The 24,209-nt window shown below is 35.6% G+C and overlaps 1 protein-coding gene across 7 annotated transcripts in view; it reads left to right on the forward strand.

The window, feature by feature from the left end:
- The window catches only part of CCSER2 (coiled-coil serine rich protein 2), a 186,860-nt gene extending 171,450 nt beyond the window's left edge, over positions 1 to 15,410 (forward strand). For 6 of the 7 annotated variants that reach the window (XM_042907895.1, XM_042907900.1, XM_042907898.1 and 3 more), the window contains one exon: positions 14,455 to 15,410. In XM_042907895.1, the coding sequence (XP_042763829.1) occupies positions 14,455 to 15,273 (819 nt within the window). In that variant the 3' untranslated portion in view covers positions 15,274 to 15,410. Of the gene's footprint in view, positions 1 to 1,926; positions 2,012 to 14,454 lie in introns of all 7 variants that reach the window. The other variant, XM_042907896.1, reaches the window with a different exon arrangement.
- The last annotated feature ends 8,799 nt before the right edge of the window (positions 15,411 to 24,209 follow it).

Below are 24,209 nucleotides of genomic sequence, written 5' to 3' on the forward strand. Positions count from 1 at the left end.
AGAATTGTATCAGGTAATATTTTTGGAGAGCACTGGGGATCATCACCCTATTAAATAGTTTGTAAGCTATTTTTGCAAACATCTATGGCCAAGTTAGTGGAGAAAAGATAATTTCAAAAGGTAGGATCTTATTTAACTAGGATATTCTAAAGATCATTAATTCCATGTGGTTCCTTGGAGCTGTTTTTCCTCTTCATTAACATAGAAAGTGGATCATTTTGTTTTTGTTTTATATGAGCAGTGTAGTTACGATTACTCTTAAATTTAAAGGAATACCTGATTATATTGAACTGAGCCAAGAAATATTGATAAACAAGTGGGAAAAAATTTATTTGGACTAGTGTTTATGAAAACTGTGAACACCAATAAACTATGTTAGTAATCTTCTAATAAATTATTTCTCTGTCCAATTAATTGGTCTAAAAATTATGTATACTTTCTTTTGCAAATTGAACTGGGTATAATGATTTACAGCTCATTTTCCTTGATGATTTGTTAGTGTTTTAATAGTTTTATTTGTGGATGTATTTCAGTTGGTGAGGAGGCCAGGAACAGACCTGAGACCCAATTTTGTCCTATTTGTGGGACATTGAATAAATTTTTTCTTGCTTGATGACCCAAGTGAGGAGACTGAAGTAAATGCCATTGCAGGTGTATTCCAATTCTGATAATCTGTTATTAAGTAAATCTAAGAAGCCATAAATTATTCATTTTAAAAAGCATGCCTGCACTCTAGAAAACAGTATGGAGGTTCCTGAAAAGATTAAAAATAGAACTACCCTACAACCCAGCAATTGCACTACTAGGTATTTATCCAAGGAATACAGGTATGCTGTTTCGAAGGGACACATGCTCCCCACCATGTTTATAGCAGCACTATCAACAATAGCCAAAGTATGGAAAGAGCCCAAATGTCCATCGATGGATGAATGGATAAAGAAGATATGGTATATATATATACAATGGAGTATTACTAGGCAATCAAAAAGAATGAAATCTTGCCATTTGTAACTATGTGGATGGAACTAGAGGGTATTATGCTAAGTGAAATTAGTCAGAGAAAGACAAATATCATATGACTTCACTTATATGAGGACTTTAAGATGGAAAACAGATGAACATAAGGGAAGGGGAGCAAAAATAATATAAAAACAGGGAGGGGGACAAAACAGAAGAGACTCTTAAATATGGAGAACAGAGGGTTGCTGGAGGGCTTGTGGGAGGGGGGGATGGGCTAAATGGGTAAGGGGCTTTAAGGAATCCTCTCCTGAAATCATTGTTGCACTATATGATAACTAACTGGAATGTAAATTTGAAAAAATAAATTAAAAAAAAAAAAAGCATGCATGTTTAACCTGTGGCCTGTATGTCACATTCTTGACGGTACTCACTCTCAAAACATTCTCAGTCTTTTTAATGCTGTGTTGGTTCTGCTATCTTCAACCAGTGTTCTTTATTTTACCTGTTAATCTTCTGAAAACCTATGATTTAAAAAGAAGTAAACATTTTTTGTATGATAGTTTTTTTTGCTGCCTGATTTATATAATTGATGCAATTTCTGTGTTTAATACTTAAAAGTGTATCTCCCCTTTTAAATGCTTTCAAATTTTGCAAAAGACTGGAATCTGCTGTTGTAAAAAAAGCTATAATGATAAATGTAATGTATACCAGGAAGAATATATATTTTTTATTTCTTATGTGTTAACTATAAATATTAGGGGAAAATAATTTTTTAATATATGAAAAATACCTAATTTTCGATTATGATGTATTTTAATCATTTGAACTACCTATATTTAAAAAAATGAAATCTGTCTTCTTATTAACACTATTGTTATTTTTTTTTTTTTAAAGTATGACTTTGGTTTCTCTATTTTTCGGTTCCCTTTTTTATTATACCTCCCCACCCCATCTCTCTCTGCACAGGGTGGGTATTCTGCTCCCTCCTTCTCTCCTTGGCAGGGCTCCTTCCAGGGGATCCCACGGACTGTTCCGCCGCACCGCAGACAGAGTGAGTCTGTGTCTCTCACTCCTATCCTGCTCTGGCTTCCCCTTCATGGTATTGCCCTTCTGCATGACCTATCCCTTCCCCAGCACCCTCTCTCCTGTCCAGAGTGACCTGCAGGCATGTGCTAAATCAGCACTCCCTGGGCTCTCTTCTCTTAATTAACTCTTCCTTTGACTGCATGTGAATAGACATCTACTTAGAGCCTTAGGAAAACTACCTGAAGTTAATTTCATTCTAATACTGTTTAAACCTATTGCCAGTGACCCTAGACCTGCTGACATGCATCTGCCTTTAATGTATTTTCTTTTTTAGTGACCTTGAGATATATGAATAACAATTTTTTTAATCTAGTTATGTTAAAAAAAAAAAAGTACACAGTTCCTACAGTGATATGGCCAGATGCATACTATTGAGGGAGCAGGCTTACTAGACCATTGCACATTTCTTTAAATATTTCCTAATCAAAAAACTTTGATTGCATTTCACTGTCATCTAAAAGAAGTCTTTTTAATCATTCTTCAAGGGTATTTTTTAACAACTAATATGGTTTTATAATTCATCCAGTTGCTTTACAGTACAGAAGAAAATGGCTTTTGAATATGCATGATTTACTAACATTTCTAATGATTTAGTAATTGACTTAAGAAAATTTTTGTTTACATTAAATCTGCTTTCCTAAACAGTGTTTATGTTATATTATGTACTTAAGTACACCTGGTAAGTTGGTTATATTTTATCTTTTTTGAAAAGTCACCCAAAAAAAGCTAATATTAATGAAAAAGAGATAATAATATTGTCAATCAGTCACTTTTATGCCTTCTCCATGGATTTGCCCTGATTTTTGATTCACATCAATTTTTTCATAAATTATCTTTATCCATGCGAAGTATGAAAGGTCCAAAAGGGAGAAATTTTAAGCAGTTAAAATTAGGAAATGGGATTTATTCAAATAAAAATTCATTTATGGGAATTTGGAAAATTATGAGGTATCAGCATGAATTTGAGGCAAAGTTTGAAGCTTATTTTTTGGCTATTAACATCGCCCTCCCTTTTCTGTTTTATTTTACTTATTTCTTTTTAATTTTTTTTTACATTTATTTACTTTCGAGAGACAGAGCGTGAACAGGGGAAGGGCAGAGACAGAGGGAGACACATTATCTGAAGCAGGGTCCAGGCTCTGAGCTGTCAGCACAGAGCCCGATGTGGGCTCGAACCCATGAACCGTGAGATCATGACCTGAGCCGAAGTCGGAAGCTTAACTGACTGAACCACCCAGGCGCCCCTGTGCTTTCTGTTTTAAAGAAAAATAGGATTGGAACTTGTGGGTGGCTCAGTGGGTTGAGTGTGCAACTCTTGATCTCGTTCTTGGTCCCAGGGTTGTGAGTTCCAGCCCTGCCTTGGGCTCCGTGCTGGTGTGGAGCATACTTAAAAAAATAAATAAATAAAAATTAAAATGAGCATGTAGAAAAATAGGCTTTTATATCAAATTATTTATTACCAAGTTAATTTGTTTAATTGAAGCACCAAGAAAAGGGATTTTTCCTCCTCCTCATCTTCCTCCTTTTCCATCTCCCACCACCTCTGTAGCCCTCCTTTTTCTTCTCTTTGAGTACTTTCCTTTCCTCTCTCCTCTATTTTGATACCACTAGCACATAAGAAATTACATTAAAATGCTAGTAAACGAATCTGAATTTCAAAGGGCAACTATAACATAATATATTTTTAGGCCTGCAGCCAGTAAATTGCATGCTTTGACAGATTTACCTCAGATTAACATTTCTGCCTTGAATTTAACCCCTTGTAGTTCTCCTTTCCTCCCACCATTTTTCTCCCTCATTCTCCTTCCCTTCAACTAGCTATAATATGGAATTGAAATTTAAGGTTAATTATTCTGTATTGCAAACAGAGGTTTACATTTGTTTTCAAAACATGTTTCTCAGAAACACTCATTTCACTAGTTTCTTACTTGTATAGCTTTAGAATTTTCTTGTCCCTCTGTTGAGTCATTTATTAGTCCTCCGTTTTCAAATGCTTCTTCCTTTCCTCTTGGGTCAAAAGCTACCTTTTATTTTCTGACTATGAAGCAGCACTGTCTATCAACACTATCAAAATTCTGTCTTTCTGCCTTTTCTGGATCAAACCTTCTTTCTCTGCATCTTCAAATTAGTAAGAAGAAAGTTTTGGTTAGCCACCTAGAGGATAATACGCCAATATTGGAGTTTTTTCTTGGGTAAGTTCTCACAGCTTACATAGCTAAGAGAACTAGCCCTGAAACTTGATCATTGAGACTTGTAAGACCCTATTTGTGGAAAGTAATAATTAGAGGACTTGTTCATGGCTTTTCGATATTTCTTACTGAGCTGGGAAGGTTCCTTTAGAGGAAAAATATGTTCTAAACTACTACACTGTTTTGGATTTCCTCTGAAAACTAAAGCAGCTTATTAATAAAATATTATTAATTTAAAATTTTAAGAATATTTTAAATGTCTTTAAAGTATAGAATTTCTGTAGAATATGAAATATAGAATTATGTAAATTATAAATGATAAAATACAGAATTTTAAATTTTTTTAGAAATTTTAGAATATTAAATTCTTTTTTTAATATAGAAAAGGAGAAGGGTATGGAATACAGTGGTTTTTATCAGGTTTTGGAATAGATCTCCCCCTTCCTTCACTAAACTTACATTTATTGAAATAATGTTTGTCTCTGTGTCAGTCAGTATATGATTCCTAGGGCTGAATTTTGAAGAGACTAATTCTGTAAGTGATGGTAGATAGTTGAGAGAGTTCTCCTTTATTATAATCTCTTTCATTAGCAAGTTCTTTCCAAGGCCCTCTTGAGCATCAATATAAGTAAACTGCCTTTTTTTCTAAATGCAGAAGCAAGGCAAGCTTGGCTGTTAGTCTCAGGAAGGACAATCTGGTTTTCTTTTTGTTTTTAATTAAGAATAGTAGACCTTCCAGCATAATGAGATAACCTGTTCTGGATATGTGGAGAGTGAAATAATTAATGTTTACAGGGAATGTTTAGCTCTGGTGACTCCAGAGAGCTGCATTGGCCAAGGATGTTCTTGCTGAATTTAAGGATAAGTCTAAGAAAATCCTGGTATATATATATATATATGTATGTGTGTACATACATACACACACACACATATATATATATATTTTCTTTCTCAGGAAATTTTGACTTATATTTCTTTTCTTGAGTATATTACTAATCTCAACTGGATGATGCTTCTCTTCCAATTTCAAATTAAATTTTTCTCTGGGTTAGTAGAAGATATCTACACTTAGACATAGAAGGGGTCTTCTTATTGTCTTAACTTCATTCAGCTTTTGTCCAAATATTTTAACTAATACTGGTTTAGTCTTTTTAATTGCCAATTGTGTAAAATTAAAATGATAAATAACCCACCTCATAGTAGGAAAATTTAATTTAAAAAATTGCTTTTAGCGAGTAAAAATCCTTAATGATAATCTCAAGTAGCACTTCTTGCCAGAGCATATGCTTTTAGGAATACTTGGCTTTTCAAGAAGTATGTTTTGAAATAATGTCTATTTATTGTCATGCCTTAAAAGACTGTTGAATTAGCTCTGTAATATCTTGGCTTGAAAGAATTTACAAATCTTATCGACCTAACCTTCCACATGCAATAACTTAGATGAGGCAAATTTGATTTTAAATAACAAAAATAACGTAAGTTTATATACATGTGTCTTCATAGCTCAGCAGTTTCTTGATGTAGTGTTAGTATTGCCTGATTTCTAAATTTATAGTATAATAACTAACTGTATTCTGCCCAGAATAACATTAATAATGATGATTACATTGTCTTATATCCTCCTCCTCTTCTTCCTTTTATAACCCTCAGAGGATATTTCACAAACCTTTTTGACAAATGACACTTACAAATTCATTTTATATCAACAACCCAGTATATATTTACTAAATGAAATTATGTATTTACAACCCAACACACGTGTGTGTATTTAAAATTCAGATAAAAGTTGTATGAAATAGTACTTGCTCTTAGAACATATAATATTCTCATTTTCCTCCCAATTTTTGGTTTTGCTTTTTTTCACATAGCATCATTACATGAACATTCTTCATATAGTAAATATTTCTTGAAAACATCATTTTAATGGATACATGATAATACATTATGTGGATATACTATAATTTTCATTAATATTAATTTAATTAATGACTAATCATTTTAATTAATATTATTGAGCACTGATGTTTCCAATTTTCCCTATGAAATATATTCTTACAGTGCAGTTTATTCTTGTGTATAGATCAATATCATCATCTCTCTTATGTAGATTACTGGAAGGGTGTTACTTAAACAAAGGGTGTGTGCACTTTGTAGAAACACTTGATGTATATTGTTGAATTGCTAAACGTGTTCATAGAGTATACATTAACATGGCTTAATCTGGCTCTACCATGTGACTGTCATCAATTTTATATGTAAGTGCAGCGTTAGCTTCAGTGCTTTAATGAGAAATTAGCTCTGGGAGTGACTTTTCATAAAAATAAAATATTTTTCAGTGAATTGGTAACTAGAGTAACTCAGTAAAAACTGAACAAATAGAATATGGCACTCTGTCCTTTTTTGCAGCTAATTTCAAGTGCTGTTTATTTATTTTCAAGTGCTGTTTAGATTAGTCTTTGGTTAATTGACTAGAAATGTGCATCAAACTCATGGTCCAGGAGGCTGTCCCATAAACTAGTTTCTCTGGGAACTTTCCCGTATGAAGAAACCCAGCAATTGCTGTTTTCTGTATAAGCTTTTTAAAACAACCTGCTCTGTAGATTGTGGGATTGTTTTGTTAGTCATATTTGTTGTATCATAATGCCTGCAGTATCTTACTCTGGATAAATATACCATGCTTACTGGTCACACCAATGGACTTGTACTATTATGATGTTTAGTTTTATTTTCTGAACTCTGAATCCCAGAGGTAAATGCTAATAGGTTCTGTGTCTTAGAGATAAAGACCCATGAAAATTAAGCATCTCAAATTGATTGTGCCTGTGTAGTAAATGCTTACTTAAGTCAATAATCAGTTTAATAGTTTTTAAAGAAGTTCACTGATCAACTTACAAAAGCTATGGAACTCCTTATCTCAGAATTTGTTTATATATAATTTCTATTTATTAATCACTTATCTACTCTAAATTCTCTGAGATCTAGAGGCACCATTATGAGATCTAGAGTTATGAATAAGAGCATTCCTGGTTCCCAAGAAACTTTCGAAAGTTTCATGTGAATTATAGAACAGAATTCTTTGAATCTAGTTATGTTAGGCTAGGAATCCGGTCATGTCTTCCATCTTTATAGTGATGTGTGGAGACCTTGCTTATTAATTTAGAACATCACATTTAAGACATGAAGATCAGATTATACTTGAATTGGTCTTTAATGTAGCAACAGTAATAAAAGTAAAAAACTAATATTGAATTGTATTTAGTTTACAATGTGCAAGACTCTGAAACTATTAAAGAAATAATTTCTACTTGCTTTGTAAGGGATACATGTGGCTGAACCATTTTAGATCTACGGAGTATGAATATTAAGTTGTATCAAAATTCTATCTGTATTTTAACTGGTAAGATTCTTCAAATGATTCCTTTTAAGTGTGAGAAGTTTTACATAATATTGTTATGTGGTTATGAATATTTACATTAACTTGCAAACCTCTTTAGCAAGAAAGTATAAATTTATTAAAAATGTTTTTATTTTATACAAATATACTAAGTAAAATAATACTGCCTAGGAAAACACAACAAAAGCAAAGCAAATACTGTTGGCTGCTATACCCAGTCATGGCAATTCCTTGGTGTTATGTGTGGTCTCTGACACCATTGTCCTGTCTTTTTCTTGTCTCTGCTCTCCCATTATGCCATTGGCAAGGAGTTGAGAAGTTAGTCCATTACTTCTCTGACAAAGCGTGGTACAGTACAATTTCAGATTTTTTCCTACCACCTTCCTCATAGTCACTCTTTTGTTTTTGTTTTTTCCAGTTTGCATGATGCATGTCAGAGCCTGCATGAAAATACAGGCATGTTACAGATGGGTCCATTTCCATCTTCCTTTTATTCTTTAAAATGTATTTAGTAATAATAAACTTGTATGTAACAAGAAAATAATTTTAGGTAATTCCTGTGTCTGCTATGCATTGTTACACTTTAGAACACTTACTGCTTTCTACCTTATAACACCTGGACATATTTTTCTCAGTCAGGACTTGATGTTTCTAGCTGCCATCTTATCGTTGGTAACTCTAGCACAAAATGTTTACAGAAACTGATAGGAGTATTTTTTCTTATGCTAATGCTAGAAATCTTTGAAGTGGTATGAAACAGTGAAGGTGAAGTTTTTCTCTGTGATGAATGCTAATTTGCCTTTCCTTTTATTCAGTTTATTTCCACCAGTAGGTCACTTGCAACCACTTTTTTCCAAAAATACTGCTACATAGTGTGGCTTGAGTTTGGTGTCTGAGACGTCTCCTGTGTAGGATAGATCAGTTAAGAAAGAAAGTAGGGCATTACCCAGGAAAGTTAGTATCTGAATGTCGGTATTGAATTTGCCTATAAAGTTTTTAAAATAAACTTCTGTCTACTTTTTAAATAATCTTCTGGCTATACCACATATTCTGAAAGTTTGTGAACTCATTGGAATTACACAAATAACAGAATAATACAGTTTTAGTGCTACATTTTAAATTTCCTCGGTTCAAATTCTGGCTTGGCCATTTGCTAAAATGTGTGAATTTCAGTGTTACTTAATTTCTTTTAACCTCAGTTTACTCATCTACAAAAATAAGACTGTACTTTCCACTGATGGTCTTGTGATAAGTAGAGATCATGCATGCAAACTTAGTGTTTGATTATTTATCCCTGGAAAGAAGGGAAACTGTTCTCTCATAGCCCAGAATATAGCATTTCTCAGGTATTTGTAATGTGTCAACCACTATACTAAGCACTTTGTATGCTTGTTATCATTTATTATTTACAATAATTCAATGAAGTGTAAAATCCATTATTATCCTCATTGTATAAATTATGAAATTCCATCTCAGAATAGTAAGATAATTTACCCAATATCTCACCGATAGTAAGTGATGGAGGCAGAAACTCAAACCTAGATCAGTCTGACTCCAAAAGCTAAATGACTCAGTATTGTGTTGTACTAGGACCTCTGTATAGCTGTATATAAATTCTTTCTAGACTTTTTTTTTTTTTTAGTTTTTAATGTTTGTTTATTTTTGAGAGAGAGAGACAGAGTGTGAGCAGGGGAAGGGCAGAGAGCAAGGGAGACACAGAATCTGTAACAGTCTCCAGGCTCCGAGCTGTCACACAAAGCCCGACATGGGGCTCAAACTCACAAGCCATGAGATCATGACGTGAGCCAAAGGCAGCCGCCCAACTTACTGAGCCACCCAGGCGCCCCTATTCTTTCTATACTTTAAAGTGCCTTGTATCTCCTAGCTCTATTTTACCTTCAGGAAGGCACTTAAGGATCTTTACTTCTGTGTCATATCAGATATGCCTGCTATGGATTTAACACACTTAGATATAACTGACATTACCAAAATATTTATTTGAAGCCTAGAAACCTCTTATTCTATGGCAACTAGTTTATTATGCTGCTATAAAAACTTGCCTTTTTCCCCCCAAAACCCATTAACAAAAGATCCATAGCTTGAATTCATCATTCTCACACCTTTTAATAATCATAGGTGATGTTTCTTTGAGCACTTTTGATGTGGTAGGCGGTCCTGTGCTAGGTGTTTTTATATGTATAATCATGTTTAATTATTAGGATTAGAAATGGAAAATAATGTAATGCTTGTTAAGACAGTTTTCCGTACTTAACTTCATTCAGAAATATACAAGTAAAAAATACTTGTGGCTTAGCTGGTAGGTCATTATGGGACGTGCTGAGTTCCTATTAACTTGTAATTCTTCCTGCTGTCCTTCTAGACATTAGCCATTATGTTCATTTAGGGAAAACATTTTTTTTCTGTTCTATGATTTCTTTTTCATCAGTTTTTTTTTTTAAACTTGTGTTTATTTGGTTATTAGTGCTGTATCATTGACCTAATAGGGAACTATTTTGATTATTTATTACCAAAGAAGCAATTCTGGAATATATCACTTCCTAATATTTATTAATTTATCTAGAAAATATATATTTAATCCATACTATGTGCCAAGTACTAGGGATACCAACTGCAACAACAACAAATAAAGCATGGTACGTGCCTGTAAGGAGCTCATATCTCTGGTTATCTTTGTAAGCAGCCCAAATTAAACATTTAAGATGATCATTGAAGATACTGTCAATCCCTTGTAGTTATCTAGTAGTGCCTCTGGCACTCTTGACCTTGATACCTGTAACCGTTGCTTCTGAGAATTCTCAGGATGGTATGCCAAGTTAGATGTATCTAACTAAAGTAAGACTTGAAGTTGCTGAGTCTAGTTAGAAGCACCTAGCCCTTTAAGTCTGGGGATGGTTCCACATTTTGAAGCTTCAGTAACCAACCATTCTGTAAGTTGCAAGGGTGAAGTACTAAAAGCTCTACTTATTTGTGACAACAGGGAGTTTCGTGAAGGCTGCCCTCTGAGTTTTGGGTTGCTGAAGCTACGAAATGAATGGGCTGGTGGGCAACTTCCCCAGAGGCATTTTATTTATTTATTTGTTTTTGTTTTTTGTATACAGATTAGTAGTACCTCATCATGTATCACCAAAGCCAGAAACCTGGAACTCATCTTAATTTTTTTCCAAACAGCTGCTTACCTGACCACCTTTAAAATCTCTTTAAATCTTTTCCAGTTTTGCTTTCAGTATATTAGTTTTAGACCCTTATAGTTTCTCACCTGGGCTATTAGCAGTAGCATACTACCTGGCTGTTCTGCTTACAGTCAGTCCTTCTGTATGTTCCCCACTAATTCCACCAAAGTGACATTGTAAAATAAACATTGTATCTTACTATTCCTCTGTTTAAAATTTATCAGTGTTTCCCATCACCTGTTGCATAAAGTCGGAACCACAGCCTGACATGAGTTTCTTCATGAGCTGGCCCTTGCCTGTGGCTTTCCCACCAGCACTGTGCTTTCCAAATTCAGTCTAACAATTTTAAGTTACTAGAACATACCATGTTCTTTTTTTGCTTCGGTGCTTAGCATGTACTGGCGCTCCACCCTGAATGTTCTTCCCTTCTTGTCTACTTGGCAAACTCTTACTCTTTGTAAAATTCAGTTGAGATGTTTGTGATTCTTGGATTCTATGACCCCTATAATCAGGCATATTTTTTTCTTTTGTTCTCCTATGTTGTTATGCTTGAGGCATGGTCTCATCATTTGTTTATTTATTTTTTAATGTTCATTTATTCTTGAGGGAGAGAGAGACAGAGTGTGCATGAGGGAGGGGCAGAGAGAGAGGGAGACACAGAAACCGAAGCAGGCTCCAGGCTCCAAGCTATCAGCACAGAGCCCGACACGGGGCCCGAACCCACAAGCCTTGGGATAATGACCTGAGCTGAAGTTGGATGCTTAACCAACTGAGCCACCCAGGCGCCCCATCATTTGTTTACCTATCTCCCTCACCAGGTCTCTCAACAATAGGAACAGCATTGTATTCAGCTCCGTATTTTTCTATACCTAGTACAATGTATGATATATCACAGACATTAAAAAAAAGAATGGTCTTTGATGTTCCTATTTATTTAGTCTTATTATCCATTAGAATATGGGATTTTTTTTAATATTTAGAATTCATTCTAAAGATGTCTGAGGGCATAGAAGCAGTAATGAATGTGGGCAGGATGAATTGTTAACATCTTGCCTTTATGCTATACCACTGAGTGTTTAGAATTTGGGGGAAGTTGTGCTGCCATCAATAAGTGTCAGAATACATCTCTGCTCTGTTTGCTTGAGGTTAAGAGGCAGCTTGTTTAACTCAGCAGTAGGTAGTTAATGACAGTTTAGTGGGTAACCAGTTCTACACAATCTTCCACATTTAGGAGCAAGTCATTTCCTTGGTCCTCGCTGTAGTCACATCTTCGAGAGAGACTTTTTTATTATGGTAGTAGAATTGATTTCCAAACTAGTTTTCAAATAAATAATAAAACAAGACATTTATTTGGGGATAGGGAAACTAGATCACACCACTAAAATGAACTTTGAATAAAAATACAAATCTGTTTATAAAGCATTTGGAAACCACTAATTTATTCACTGTAAATTAAGTGATAGGTACCTTTTATGTAATTGTTCAATCTAATTCCTCTCAGAAGACTCAAAATTTTATTACTCTTAAAAGCCTGATTATTTCTAATTCTTTAATATTTTGTATGGAGCTTTATTGCATTTAATATAAGCAGCACATCTTCCTGCTCTACTTCCATTTAGTTCTCTGATAAGCAGTAGTCAGTTGGGTAATAAAAGTACAGTAGTCCCTTCTTATCCATGGTTTTGCTTCCTGTATGTTCAGTTACCTGCTGTTGGCTGCCATCTGGAAGCAGATGATTGTCCTTTTTGATGTATTGTTAGAGGATAGTAGTCTAATGCTATGTCACAATCCCAATATCATTCATCTCACTTCATTTCATTACGTAGGCATTTTTTCTCACATCACAAGAAGAAGGGTGAACACAGTACAATAAGGTATTTTGAGAGAGAGACCACATCTACATAACTTTTACCAAAGTAATTGTTATAATTGTCCTCTTTTATTATTGTTGTTAATCTCTTATTGTGTCTGACTTACAAATTAAACTTTATCATAGGTATGTACGTCTAGGGAAAATCATAGAAAATATAGGGTTCGTTACTATCTGCGGTTTCAGGCGTCCACTGGGGGTCTTGGAATATATTCCTGTGGATAAGGGAACCTACTATAATCAGAATAGAGCAAATGAGTAATTATCTACAGTTTACAGGTCCCCTTTTCAGGAGGTTTGGTTATCTTAAATACAAGTTTATGTTTAGGAAATCATACTTTTTTATGCTTTGAGCTGATCTCATATGTTATATCTTTTTTTCTTACTAGCAAAAGGCATATTGCAATAAAGTCATTTTAAAATTTTTAAATTTAAATTTTCAAAGGTCTTAAGTTGCTTTAAGATTTTTAACTCAAGATGAAAATATCTTTTGATATTTTTGAAGGTCAAAAGAAGTGAAAAGGGAAGGCACATCCCATTTCCATCAACCATTTGATGCTGCACCTTTCTTGGGTTGCTTTTTTTCCCTTTTGGTAGATTTTTGTTTGCTTAATATGGTCCTCTATATTTTTACTAATCTTTTTAAAATGTATGATCACTTTGGCATGGTCATTTTTTTCTAGGGAATCCCAAAGAGAGTCTGTTGAATTGATTGTAATTACCTGGTGATTTTAGTACGTTCCTTCTAGAAGGACAGTTTTCATCTCTGTGGTCATTTATTGTGAAAATGCCCAGTGACCTTAAAGTCTAGGGCATTTAGCTTGAAGCAGAAACTGAGATGACTTATTTGTTTTAAACATTCTAAAATAAGAGATTAATGTAACATGTTCTCTATGAATTTGGGGTAGTCATTGTCTTGGTTTTACTACTTTTTTAAGTAGAAAGTTGGCCATATATCATCCTGGCCAACCGTCCCTCTACTTGTCATTGAACTTTGTTCTCAGTCATCTGTAACCCTGCCGTGATCTACCTGACTGCTGGCCCTGGCAGCCATCATCCAGTACTGGTCAGGGATGTGAAGAAAGTGACCAAACACAAATGATGCAGTATAAATAGATTTCCCTGCTCTGTCAGAGAAATTAGACATACTATGTAGATTTATTCGTGGATTAGTGCAGTTAAAAAAAAAAGTTATTTTATTTGTAAAAACTGATCCTTTAAATATGTTTCATAGCCCTTTGGCAAACTTTTTTTCATTTTCAGCCTACATCATTTAATAGAAAGCTATGTGTATCGTGTTTATACATTGATGATAACCTCCCCTGTAATAGGACATGACCAGTAGGCTCTTCCCAAAAGTAATAAAAATTACATGTTTCCTCTGATTTGTATAGACTATAATCACAAAGTGCTATAGAAATCATTCTGTCGAGCTATCTTACATATAAAGTTTTAAATACTAATGAATCAAGACAGGAATCTTTTTTCTATAATAAATACATACTTTAAGATTTTTCTTTACCCCTGTTTGACTTCAAATCTTGTTTAGTGTTGACTGCCTGTATCATTTTTTGTTTGCATTATCACTCTTGTATGTGTCTCATGAATTCACTTGAATATTGCAATTTATTTTTCAATTTAAAAAACCCACATACTTCTCATATTAAAACATAAGTATCAACACAGTCTAATTGGAACTTCTGTTAATTCTGGGTGGCATTTGTAAATTGAATTGTTGCTTAATGTTGTTTTTACTTTTAATAGCCTCAAGTACTACAGCCTTCCAGCAGCCTTCCCAGACCCACAGACCACGCCCAGGGAAAACTAATAAAGCCGCAACATATCGAGGCCCACAGTGAATGCACAAGCCAGGGCATACATCAGGTTGTTGCACATCTGGATGAAAGCTTTACACATGGCTTACAACAAGAAAACAACTATAGTCTGGAAGACCGGCCTTTTTCGTCAAGCCCACAGTTCACTGAGGATGTGGCTAAGATTACACCTTCTGAAGCAGACTTGAACATGACCATGAATGCTCAAGAGCCTTATCATTCGACCAATAATCAAATTAGTGACATGCAATCTGTACCCACTTCTCTTCAGACACTTCCCCAGTCAAGTACAGTAGACCAGGCTACAAGAGTTGGAAGAAATCCGTCTTCACTGGAGGGCTACACATCCCAGCCCAAGTCCTTACCGCTTTTTAAGCCGTCCATCTCAAATTCTTTGGTACCTCCTCCAGTTTCTGAATCATCTTCAAGTAGAACTCCCACTTGTAAAAAGTCACCAATAATCACACCATGCAATTCATCAAAACTGCAGCCAACATCTAGTCAAACAAATCTTGCAAGTAATTCAAATCCAAAAGCATCTAAGCTCCGCCCCCCTTCCGGCTCTTTTAGACAAAAACAAATAAGCAACTCCCAACCAGAGCCTCAAAACTTCCAGGCCAAGACAAGCATCCCAAGGCCACTAACAAGAAGAAAAGAAATCATGCAGAATCTGAATGGCAGTTTGAATTCTGGGGATTGTTTGGCCTCTAACCGATATTCCCGTCTTCCTAAACCAAAGATACATTAAGTGCATAGCCATCACCTGCCCATTTGTTTTTAAAAACAATCTGTTCTGTATAGCTTTACATGTAATTTGCTACTATGATGGAGGTTCCATTGAAAGCTTGCAAATCTTAAAAAATTAAAACGTGGAAGTTTCTAATAGTTTGGCTCTTCCATTTTATGTCCTGGTTGAAGTACACAGCATTTGAGCATATTTGTCTCAGGTAAACACAAAAGTTTGCTTACCCATTTCAGAGGCCTACAGAAGGCTCTAATCATGTTATCTATCCCTCTGCACATCAGAAAGTTCATAATATTCCACTTAGCAGGCAAGAAATGTGCTTTGTTCATTTAGTCCTTCTAAGGTCTGTATTAATTGTGGTTCTCGGAGCCTCACCCTTTTTCATTTGTCCCTCTTGTGAATATGGTTACTGTTTTAACTAATGATACAGTGATAACTGAAGATGGTAGTCTGTAAGTAAAATTCTGGCCAGTGATTTGTATATTCAAAAGGTCTATGCAAAAGCTTTGTGATGAATAAAAGAGATCAGGCTTTTAATGGAAAGTCTATGTAAGTTTTATTTTTCCTTGCTAGGATCAGCCAGCTAGTCTCATTATTTATTTATTTACCAAATGCCCCTGGTTAAAAACGTTTCATATGCTGTAAAAATCAATTATATTTTGCATTAGCATCTTGTTTTACATATACACACATATACACATACACACCATTTGTGTTTGTTTTTGCTACTCGTAAATTTTGGAAAGCTTGGGTTACATCTTGAAGCCTATACCTAAAGACATTCATTTTGTAACATGTGTTGGTGCTAGAGAGTTTTGCTGGTAATTCAGTTTTGAATCCTATAGGGTTATGGATCCATGATAGCTGATTTAAGGTTCCACAGTCTATATTTTAAATTAAGTCTTTATTATAATAATTATATTTATTGACTTTCTGCTATTATCTGAAGACTGGAATAATGGACTTGAAATGTTTGCACAAACCTTTGATGAGATATAAATACACCACAGATAGGGATTGAAACTATTTTCTATAACAAAACAGTTAAAATATTTTGAGAGTAATTATAAACTTAAGTAAGACTATCTTGAGAAAGCTGGAATTCTTAATAGTTTTGTTGTTGTTGTTGTTGTTGTTGTTGTTTTCTCCTGAGCTTTCCAGGTTTCCCTTTTATGTTGGCATGTTTGAGTGGCAGTTTCTTGAAAAGTAGATTTGGGATGAAAAATGGAATTGGAGAGGGGACACTGTGTTTTACTAAAAGGTGTTAAAAGCTTTTTTAATGTTCTAGGAAGGTAGCTGTGGAACCGCCAAGGGACCGTATGCACTAACCTAATCATGCTGCGGGCTACTCGTCAGATGGCTCAGTAAATTTGCCCTCTGTTCTCCCAAATCATGTCATCTTTAGGCTGTTCACCTATTGCTGCTTTAATTAGAATTAATGTCTTTCAGACAGATAGACTTTTACAAAGTCAATTTTTGTTGTGATCAGCTGACCAAAAATGTATCTCAAGGCATTATGATCAAAAAGTCACTCAAAGTTCTGGGGACTTTGTTAAAAAAACATACACTGGTGAAATTGCCCTTTTTAAGAAAAACAACAGCAAGTGCTTTAGTGGAAATTTCAAACGAGCTGTTAACTGTCATTTACCTATCAGAGGACCATTCAAGTGAATTTGCCGTTCACTGGATACAAAAACCATTCTTGAACTTGGTAACAGGTGAGCAGCCTTTGACAGCACTTCTGTCAGAGAAGCACTAAAGTTCAGGAAGGTTTTCACATAGTCCAGATATTGTTAGTGTAAAGTACTTAGAGGTATCAGCAAAGCTCTTTGTTGACAGAGACGAGAAGCAATGGCTGACAGCTGTAAGTAGGTACATGTGGTGTTTTATCTTGAAGGGGAAAGAAAACTGATCTCATATATTGCAAATAGGATGTTATTACACTATATTTTTCTAAAGTAAAACACTGAGGAATTGGTTTTGGTTTATTTAGAAGTTGGTGTAGACTCTTGTGAAACATTTACAAGTAGGCCTTTATCTTTAAGGGGAAAGTTTAAAACTTTCACTTTATTTTTAACCCCCTAGTCTGAGGGAAATCTCTTTGTTACATAAAAGTGTTGACTCCTGCAATTTGTTAATTCCAGTCTTTTTCCTGCTCTATTTTTTCTCTCTGATGAATATACATAAAAATTAATCCATCCGTTTATCAGTTTCTCTGAACTTTTGTTGAGCCTCAGTCTTGGCTCATCAATATCATTATGAAGCATAATAGATTTAAGAGGAAAAAAATCTAGGATGCTTGTACAAAACAAGTTTTGCCTGCAGTTTTCTTTTAAAAACTGCATGAATATTTCTTTAAAAACTGCTCCTTATTGGTAAATGTTAAGTCAGAAATGAGGTGAGGATGTAACTCACCTGAATAATCAGGGATCATTCTCAGATTTGGCTTGATCTCTGTTTAGTGCTTCTCTAAGTCAGCTCTGTGCCAAATCCTCCTCCGTGGGAACTCAGATTACTTTTTCTCTGAGTTCTTACGATTTTGGTGAAGATGGCTGCAGTATATGAGTTGTAAATCCTAAAGAAAAAGTTTTATGGGGGTTGGTTAAGTTTCACATTTGTGAAAGAGAAAATAGAGCATGTAGAATTAGACATTTGGCTGTTGATGGGATGCATATCAAATTCTTTAGAGAAAGCTTAGCCTAAGGAGTTAATCAGTACAGGTGCAGATGATTTTAAGGCATTAAACAAAGGATTATATAGTTATATCATTTAGAATGTTTCTAATAACTGAGACCCTCTAGCATTTTCTTTTGGAGTCTCATTTTAATTTGTGCAATATTTTCAGGCATATAGACTACTGTTCATTGTATTTATATAGATGTTAGGGAACTTACTAAGTATTTTAACAAGTAAAAATCTGAATAATGAGAGAAAGTATCAGATTTGCACTTTAAATGAGCTTAATTGCTTGGAGTTGTGCCTGAAATATCGAAATGCCTCCTATTGGGCGTGGCTTTCTTTGTTGAAATGAATTTCTCTATAATTGTTGCTGTTTGAAGTACAGCCTTTCACAGAATTATATCCTCAGCATGTCACTTTACTCATTAAAGCACTAAGTTCTTTGAATGTTTCATGGTACCCTTAAGTATTTTACTCAGTACATCAAAGAGAACACCCAACCCATAGCTGTCACTTCTGTGTCTTCCTGTAACACAGATGGTTGTTACAGACACAGAAGTGCACTTTTCAGTTCTGAGCAGAGTTGTCATGATGGTTTCCTGGTCTCTGGGGCACTGAAGATGTAATTTGGAGTCACCAACTAGGTCTACAATGAAATTCAGTAAGACTGCAGCATAGTTCAGTTTACTTTTCATCTTACACAATAGTTTTCGTGTTTATAAATTAGTTCGGGTGGTTATGTTTGCATGCTAATGCACACATTTGAAAATTAATTATAGCTGTAATACAAATACCTGATGTTTTTCCTTGAGGATGATGGCATTGCTATTTTTCTTAATTCTGATGCTTGAATTATTATATTTTCTAATTTTCTTTCCACACCTCCCTTCAATTTTTCTGCTGCAGCAGTTTGAAAGGATACGTTTGGATGAATGATTCTAATGGTGGGCGCCAATCTACAACTATGCTATTAATTAAAGATACATCATATATTTTAACTGTCTTGGGGAAAAGCTACCCACTTTCTCCTTGTTAGAGCATCACCATAACAAGATAATACTGACCCTAAGAATTTAAAGTCTCTAAGTCATTGCTAACTAAAAACAAAAACATCACAGTCTTGAATATCTGCAGTATTGTTTTTCCCGTTGATTTTAAAAACAAAGTTCAGAGTAAATACTGTATATTAGAATTTGCTTGTAAAATGAATTATAAAAACTGGATGTAAAGTCTCTTTCCTGAAAATGTTGGCATAGTAAATAAAAATAAAGTTCATAATTATAAAATCTTTCTTGTCCTTCTCAACACTGCCTTTCATAGTGTACTTTGTCTCAGATATCTTTTTTTCCACAGAGATCCAAAATGCTGTTCTTTTGGTTGTTTTTGGTTTTTTTTCAAACTCTGTGTCATTTCACAATACTCCCCTCTACACTCACATCACACTCCGAGCCCTGGTTGAGTAGGAGTTGAACAATAAATAGTTGAGTGCTACCGCAGACTCTGTAAATTATCGGATATATCAGTTTGCATTTTAATCAAATGTCTGATTTATCTTAGGAAAATATTGCAATAATGGATAATTTTTACTTAAAAAATATTAGCACCCTGAGTGAGAATGCTGCCTACAAGAGGAAGACATTGTAATTTTAATTATTTTTTTAACACCTATACAAAATAGCTTGAAGCAACAAAGCATTTCATGAAATTGTACATAGTTTTTAGGACAAAAAGGAACAGGGCATTTATAATTTATTTTCCAATTTAACAGTCTGTGATAGTCATTATATAATAGGATATAAAAAGTCGACAGTGATTATTAATCCAAAATGGTTATATAAATGCTGGAAAAAGAATGAAGGGAATTTCATTACTACTAAATTTGATAATGGCATTTACCACCTCTTAAGACATCTGTATCAGTTTTAAGGCCCTCGTTAATAGCAAGTTATTTTCTTAGACTTGACTCCAAATTTTTCTTTAGTCTGTAATCAAGTGTAGTAATTTCATTTGTCTCTCATGTTCATTCTGTATTTTCTATTCTGAAAATCTTTTTTGTTTCCCACAGAAAAGACAAGTATAAGTTGATACAGACTTCTGTTAATGGGGCTTAAGTAATTTTTGTGGATGTCTTATGGATGTGAGTCACTGTGCTAGCTGCTGGGTGTACTGAGATGAAAAACACATGACATGGTCCCTGCCTCATGGAGTTTAAGGAGCCGCGGGTGGTTTCAACATCATGCCATCCAGTTAGGAATGCCCTTTTCATCATCATGTTTAGAACATAACAGTAAAACTCCTTTTCATCTCATTTCATTCCATTCTGGGCTTTAACTGCCTTTTACTATTCTCATCTTTGCTTCTGTATAAATTATTGGTTACGTGCCTTCATTTCCCTTTTACAATCTGATATGATTCAAGAATTCTTTAGCCATGTTGGATATTCTTAAATTCTCTGCCTTTTCTTTCTTAGGTCATTAGTCAGGGTTTAATTTTGAGACTTCTCAACTATCCTAAGTCACCTTCCCTTTTAGACCTTGACCCATAAGATCTCATTTTCTGAAGTCTCCCTTTAACATTCAGTTTATGTCTAGGCTTTGTTTTCTTTATCCCATTCTAATATAGTATGGCCTACTTGATAATTTTGGCTACCTGCCATTTTTTGCTACGTAATCTGTGATGAGAAATTCAAGTCATCTGGAGGAGCCTTTTCCTCATTCATTAATCCCCTGCGCCCCCCAAAAGAACCCCTCAAATTAGCATCCACATTTTAAAAAGAGAGAAAGAAACAGTTACAGACATTTCTCTGATTTCCCAGCTGTAAAAACGGTATTGCTTATTTTCCAGATTTTGGAACATAACCTGTTACCTGATCTAATCCATGTATAAATTTATTCAGGCATTCATTTTGAGTATGAATAATGCCTCTTTGGTAATACTTTAGGTGACCAATAATTTTCTGCAAAAGTACTTCTCAAATGTTCATCTGCTAAAATTAAAGATACCTGTTTTTCTTTCACTCCTCAATAAATATTGTTAAAATGCATGTTGTGTGCCAAACCCTGGATTTGATCTTGTGGTAGGGGAAGATGAGACCATTTCTGCCATGGAACAGATAGAATTCCAGCAGGACAGACAGATCCCCAAACAATAAACTGTGAGAGGGTTACCTCCAAAACCATCCGCCCTTGGCAAATGTGCATTGGTGTTAGAATTTTTTTTTTTAATTTCAACTAAACAAAAATTAGATCGTTATCACATAATCTGTAGTAGGTAGTGATACATTCAACCAACCTGAGACATTTTTAAGCACGTGGTTAGTTCAAAATACTTTTGAGTTCTAGGGGATTTTCATGAGAAGTTTTAGTTGAAACGTTGCATTTATGTAATACAAACTGAAGGTAGTTTAAATGCAAATATGAATTGTAGTGAAAAAAACTAGAATCTTTGACAAATTATTAGTTCATGCTTTTTCTTAAGTTTTGTTCTAGACTAATGCTAAGATGCAAAGACATGCACTCCAAACACCTTGCTATCTCAGTCAGGTTCAAAGTTCTAGGGCTAGACAGAGCTTTGAAATGTCTGAGAATGGGTTTGGGCCTGAGCTGAACAGCTCATCTCCGGACCCCTTGAGAAGCCTAGACCTTGGTGTGACTGCTCTCATTCTAAAAGGGGCTTGGGCTGAGGGGAGAGGAGTAGAGCACAGTGGTCTCCTTGCCTATGAGATCTCCTCAGGAATTTCAGGAAGAAGCAGAGGAGACCATGGACTTATAATCATTTGTGAATGTTGCAAAAAGCATTAAGTTGCAGAATGGACCAACCACAGACATACAAAAGGACAATAAGACATGAAAACTTGACATTTGCTAGTAGAGCGATGTAGTAGTAGAGAATGACAGGCCATTTATATACTTTTGTATGCAAAAAGCTATTTAAAAGAATGGAAAATAAATTGCTGACAGGGGAATGATTAAATTATTCCCATATGAAAATCCATTATGAAAATTATTCTGTAGTCACTCAATGTCTTAAGACTGTTTACCCAGAATGTTCACATCATAACAGCATTAACTCAAAGTATTCACCCCATAACTGGGACAAAAGCAAAATAACAAAGCTGGGAATGCAACCCAATCCCAATATGTATGTGCTTATAAATACCTAGATCAAAGAGCAATAGTTAAGAATGGTGATAGAATTATGGGTGGTTTTATTTTTTATCTTCATATTATGTTTTTCTATTTTTTCTAAATTAAGAGACTGTGTTCTTATAATCGGAAAAGAGTTTGGAGTTTTTTTGTTGTTTTTGCTGTTTTTGTTGTTGTGTTGTTTGTTTAAAATAGCAAGGTCATTTCTGTTGCCTAGGCAACATTTGTAAAGTACCTGGCACAAAGGCATTCAATAATTGATCCCCTTCTCCACACCTCTACTTCCTCTCGAACACACACTACACTATTTTGAGCCTATTTTATGGAAAGAGAGAGTTGGCTCACCTTGTCCTTAGGGATTTCTGACTTTACTCAAGGCTATCACCATAATCCTGTAGACTTCATTTAAGTCTGGGACCCAGAAGTAGACCTGGAGCCTTCCCTGAGCATAGCTGACTTGGACTATGACTTAGTAAAATTTAAGGGGATGGCCAGTAAAGCCACAGGAACCTTCAGTGCAGCCAGGCTTCCTCCAAGTTCCTGGTGCTGCCTTGTCTGCCTTTGAACTTTTACTTGTCCTTCAGGATTCCATCTTCTTGTCCAGCTTTTTCTGGTTCCACTGGGTTTGCACAGTACCTGGAAGCAGCCTCCTCAGTGGGAGCCCTCAACACCCTGGAGGGAGCTGGTCCTCCCCACCAAGACCTCACTCTTCTAGGACTGACCTTCACACCTCTCTGTCTGGTTACTGGCACATTGTTACATGAGTGGACAAATGGAAGGTCAAGATAGGACCTGCAGAAAAAGTGACCATGAATTTGAAAACCCCTAACCAATTAAGCTGAAGTTGGGAAAGAGGGTGAGGGATGCAGTGGGAGCACTTCACATCTTTAAAATTTCTCTTAGTGAGGCCCCTGGGTGGCTCCGTCAGTTAAGCGTCCAACTCTTGATTTCAGCTCAGGTCCATGATTTCACTGTGTGATAGAGCCCCCACATCACGCTGCATGGTGACAGGGCAGAGCCAGCTGGGGATTCTCTCTCTCCCTCTCTCTCTCTCTGCCCTTCCCCTGCTCACACTCTCTGTCTCCTCTCTCTCTCTCTCTCTCTCTCTCTCTCTCAAACTTTAAAAAATAAAATTTCTCTTATTAACTCACAACAGCAAGTTAAAACATTTGAAATGGAAGATATTTGGCTTTCTAGGAACATTATATAACAGGATGTGAAATGTCACCAGTAGGTCACAACAGGGTCAAACTGGCCTCAGGAAAATTGTATTCTTGTGCCCCACCAGACTTACCTGGAGCAAGGACGTATGCCTAGGGGCTATTTGACAGGAACTGGCAATGTTATTAAAATCCGTGGCACACAAAAATTGTTGCCTTTTCTTTAATGGTTAGCTTTATTAACCATGTTGACCCATTCAACAAAACGTTAAAACCCCCAAAAAGAAGGCACTCAAAAGACAGATGAGGGGTGCCTGGGTGGCTCAGTTGGTTAAGCGTCCAACTTCGGCTCCGGTCATGATCTTGCGGTTTTTGAGTTCAAGCCCACACTGTGCTGACAGCGCAGAGCCTGGCGCCTGCTTTGGATTCTGTGTCTCCCTCTCCCTCTGCCCCGCCCTGCTCACGCGCTGTCTCTCTCTGTCTCTCAAAAATACATAAACATTAAAAAAAAAAAAAAAAAAAAAAAAAAGATGAGACAGGTAGCGATGATCCTTATATGTAGAGAGAGAAACAGAAGAAAATGGCAGGAGCTTTGGAAGCCTCCCTTTCCCAGCCTCTGGGCCTGTTGTGCAGACATGACCATCAGTATCCTATCTGCATATCTATCAGTATCCATTAGAGCCAATTCCTTCTCACCAACCTGTTTACATCTACCTGCCTGCACCAGTATCCTTCCTATGATTGCTTGTTCCCTGTCTCCTGGGCTCTACTGCTCTTCTCTGGAGCAGGAATACATGTGTCCTGAGTCTCCTTCATCTCCCTGCAGGGTCCCCAGGCCCAGCAGTCTCTGGGTACAGGGGTACAGACACTGAGTAGTGACCGGTCTTTGTTCACAATATCCTGTTATAAGATGGCGTGTCAGCAAATTTTAAATCACTTATGCAAAGATGCTGCT

Source organism: Panthera leo, chromosome D2 (assembly GCF_018350215.1).
Source record: "Panthera leo isolate Ple1 chromosome D2, P.leo_Ple1_pat1.1, whole genome shotgun sequence".
Taxonomy (NCBI): domain Eukaryota; kingdom Metazoa; phylum Chordata; class Mammalia; order Carnivora; family Felidae; genus Panthera; species Panthera leo.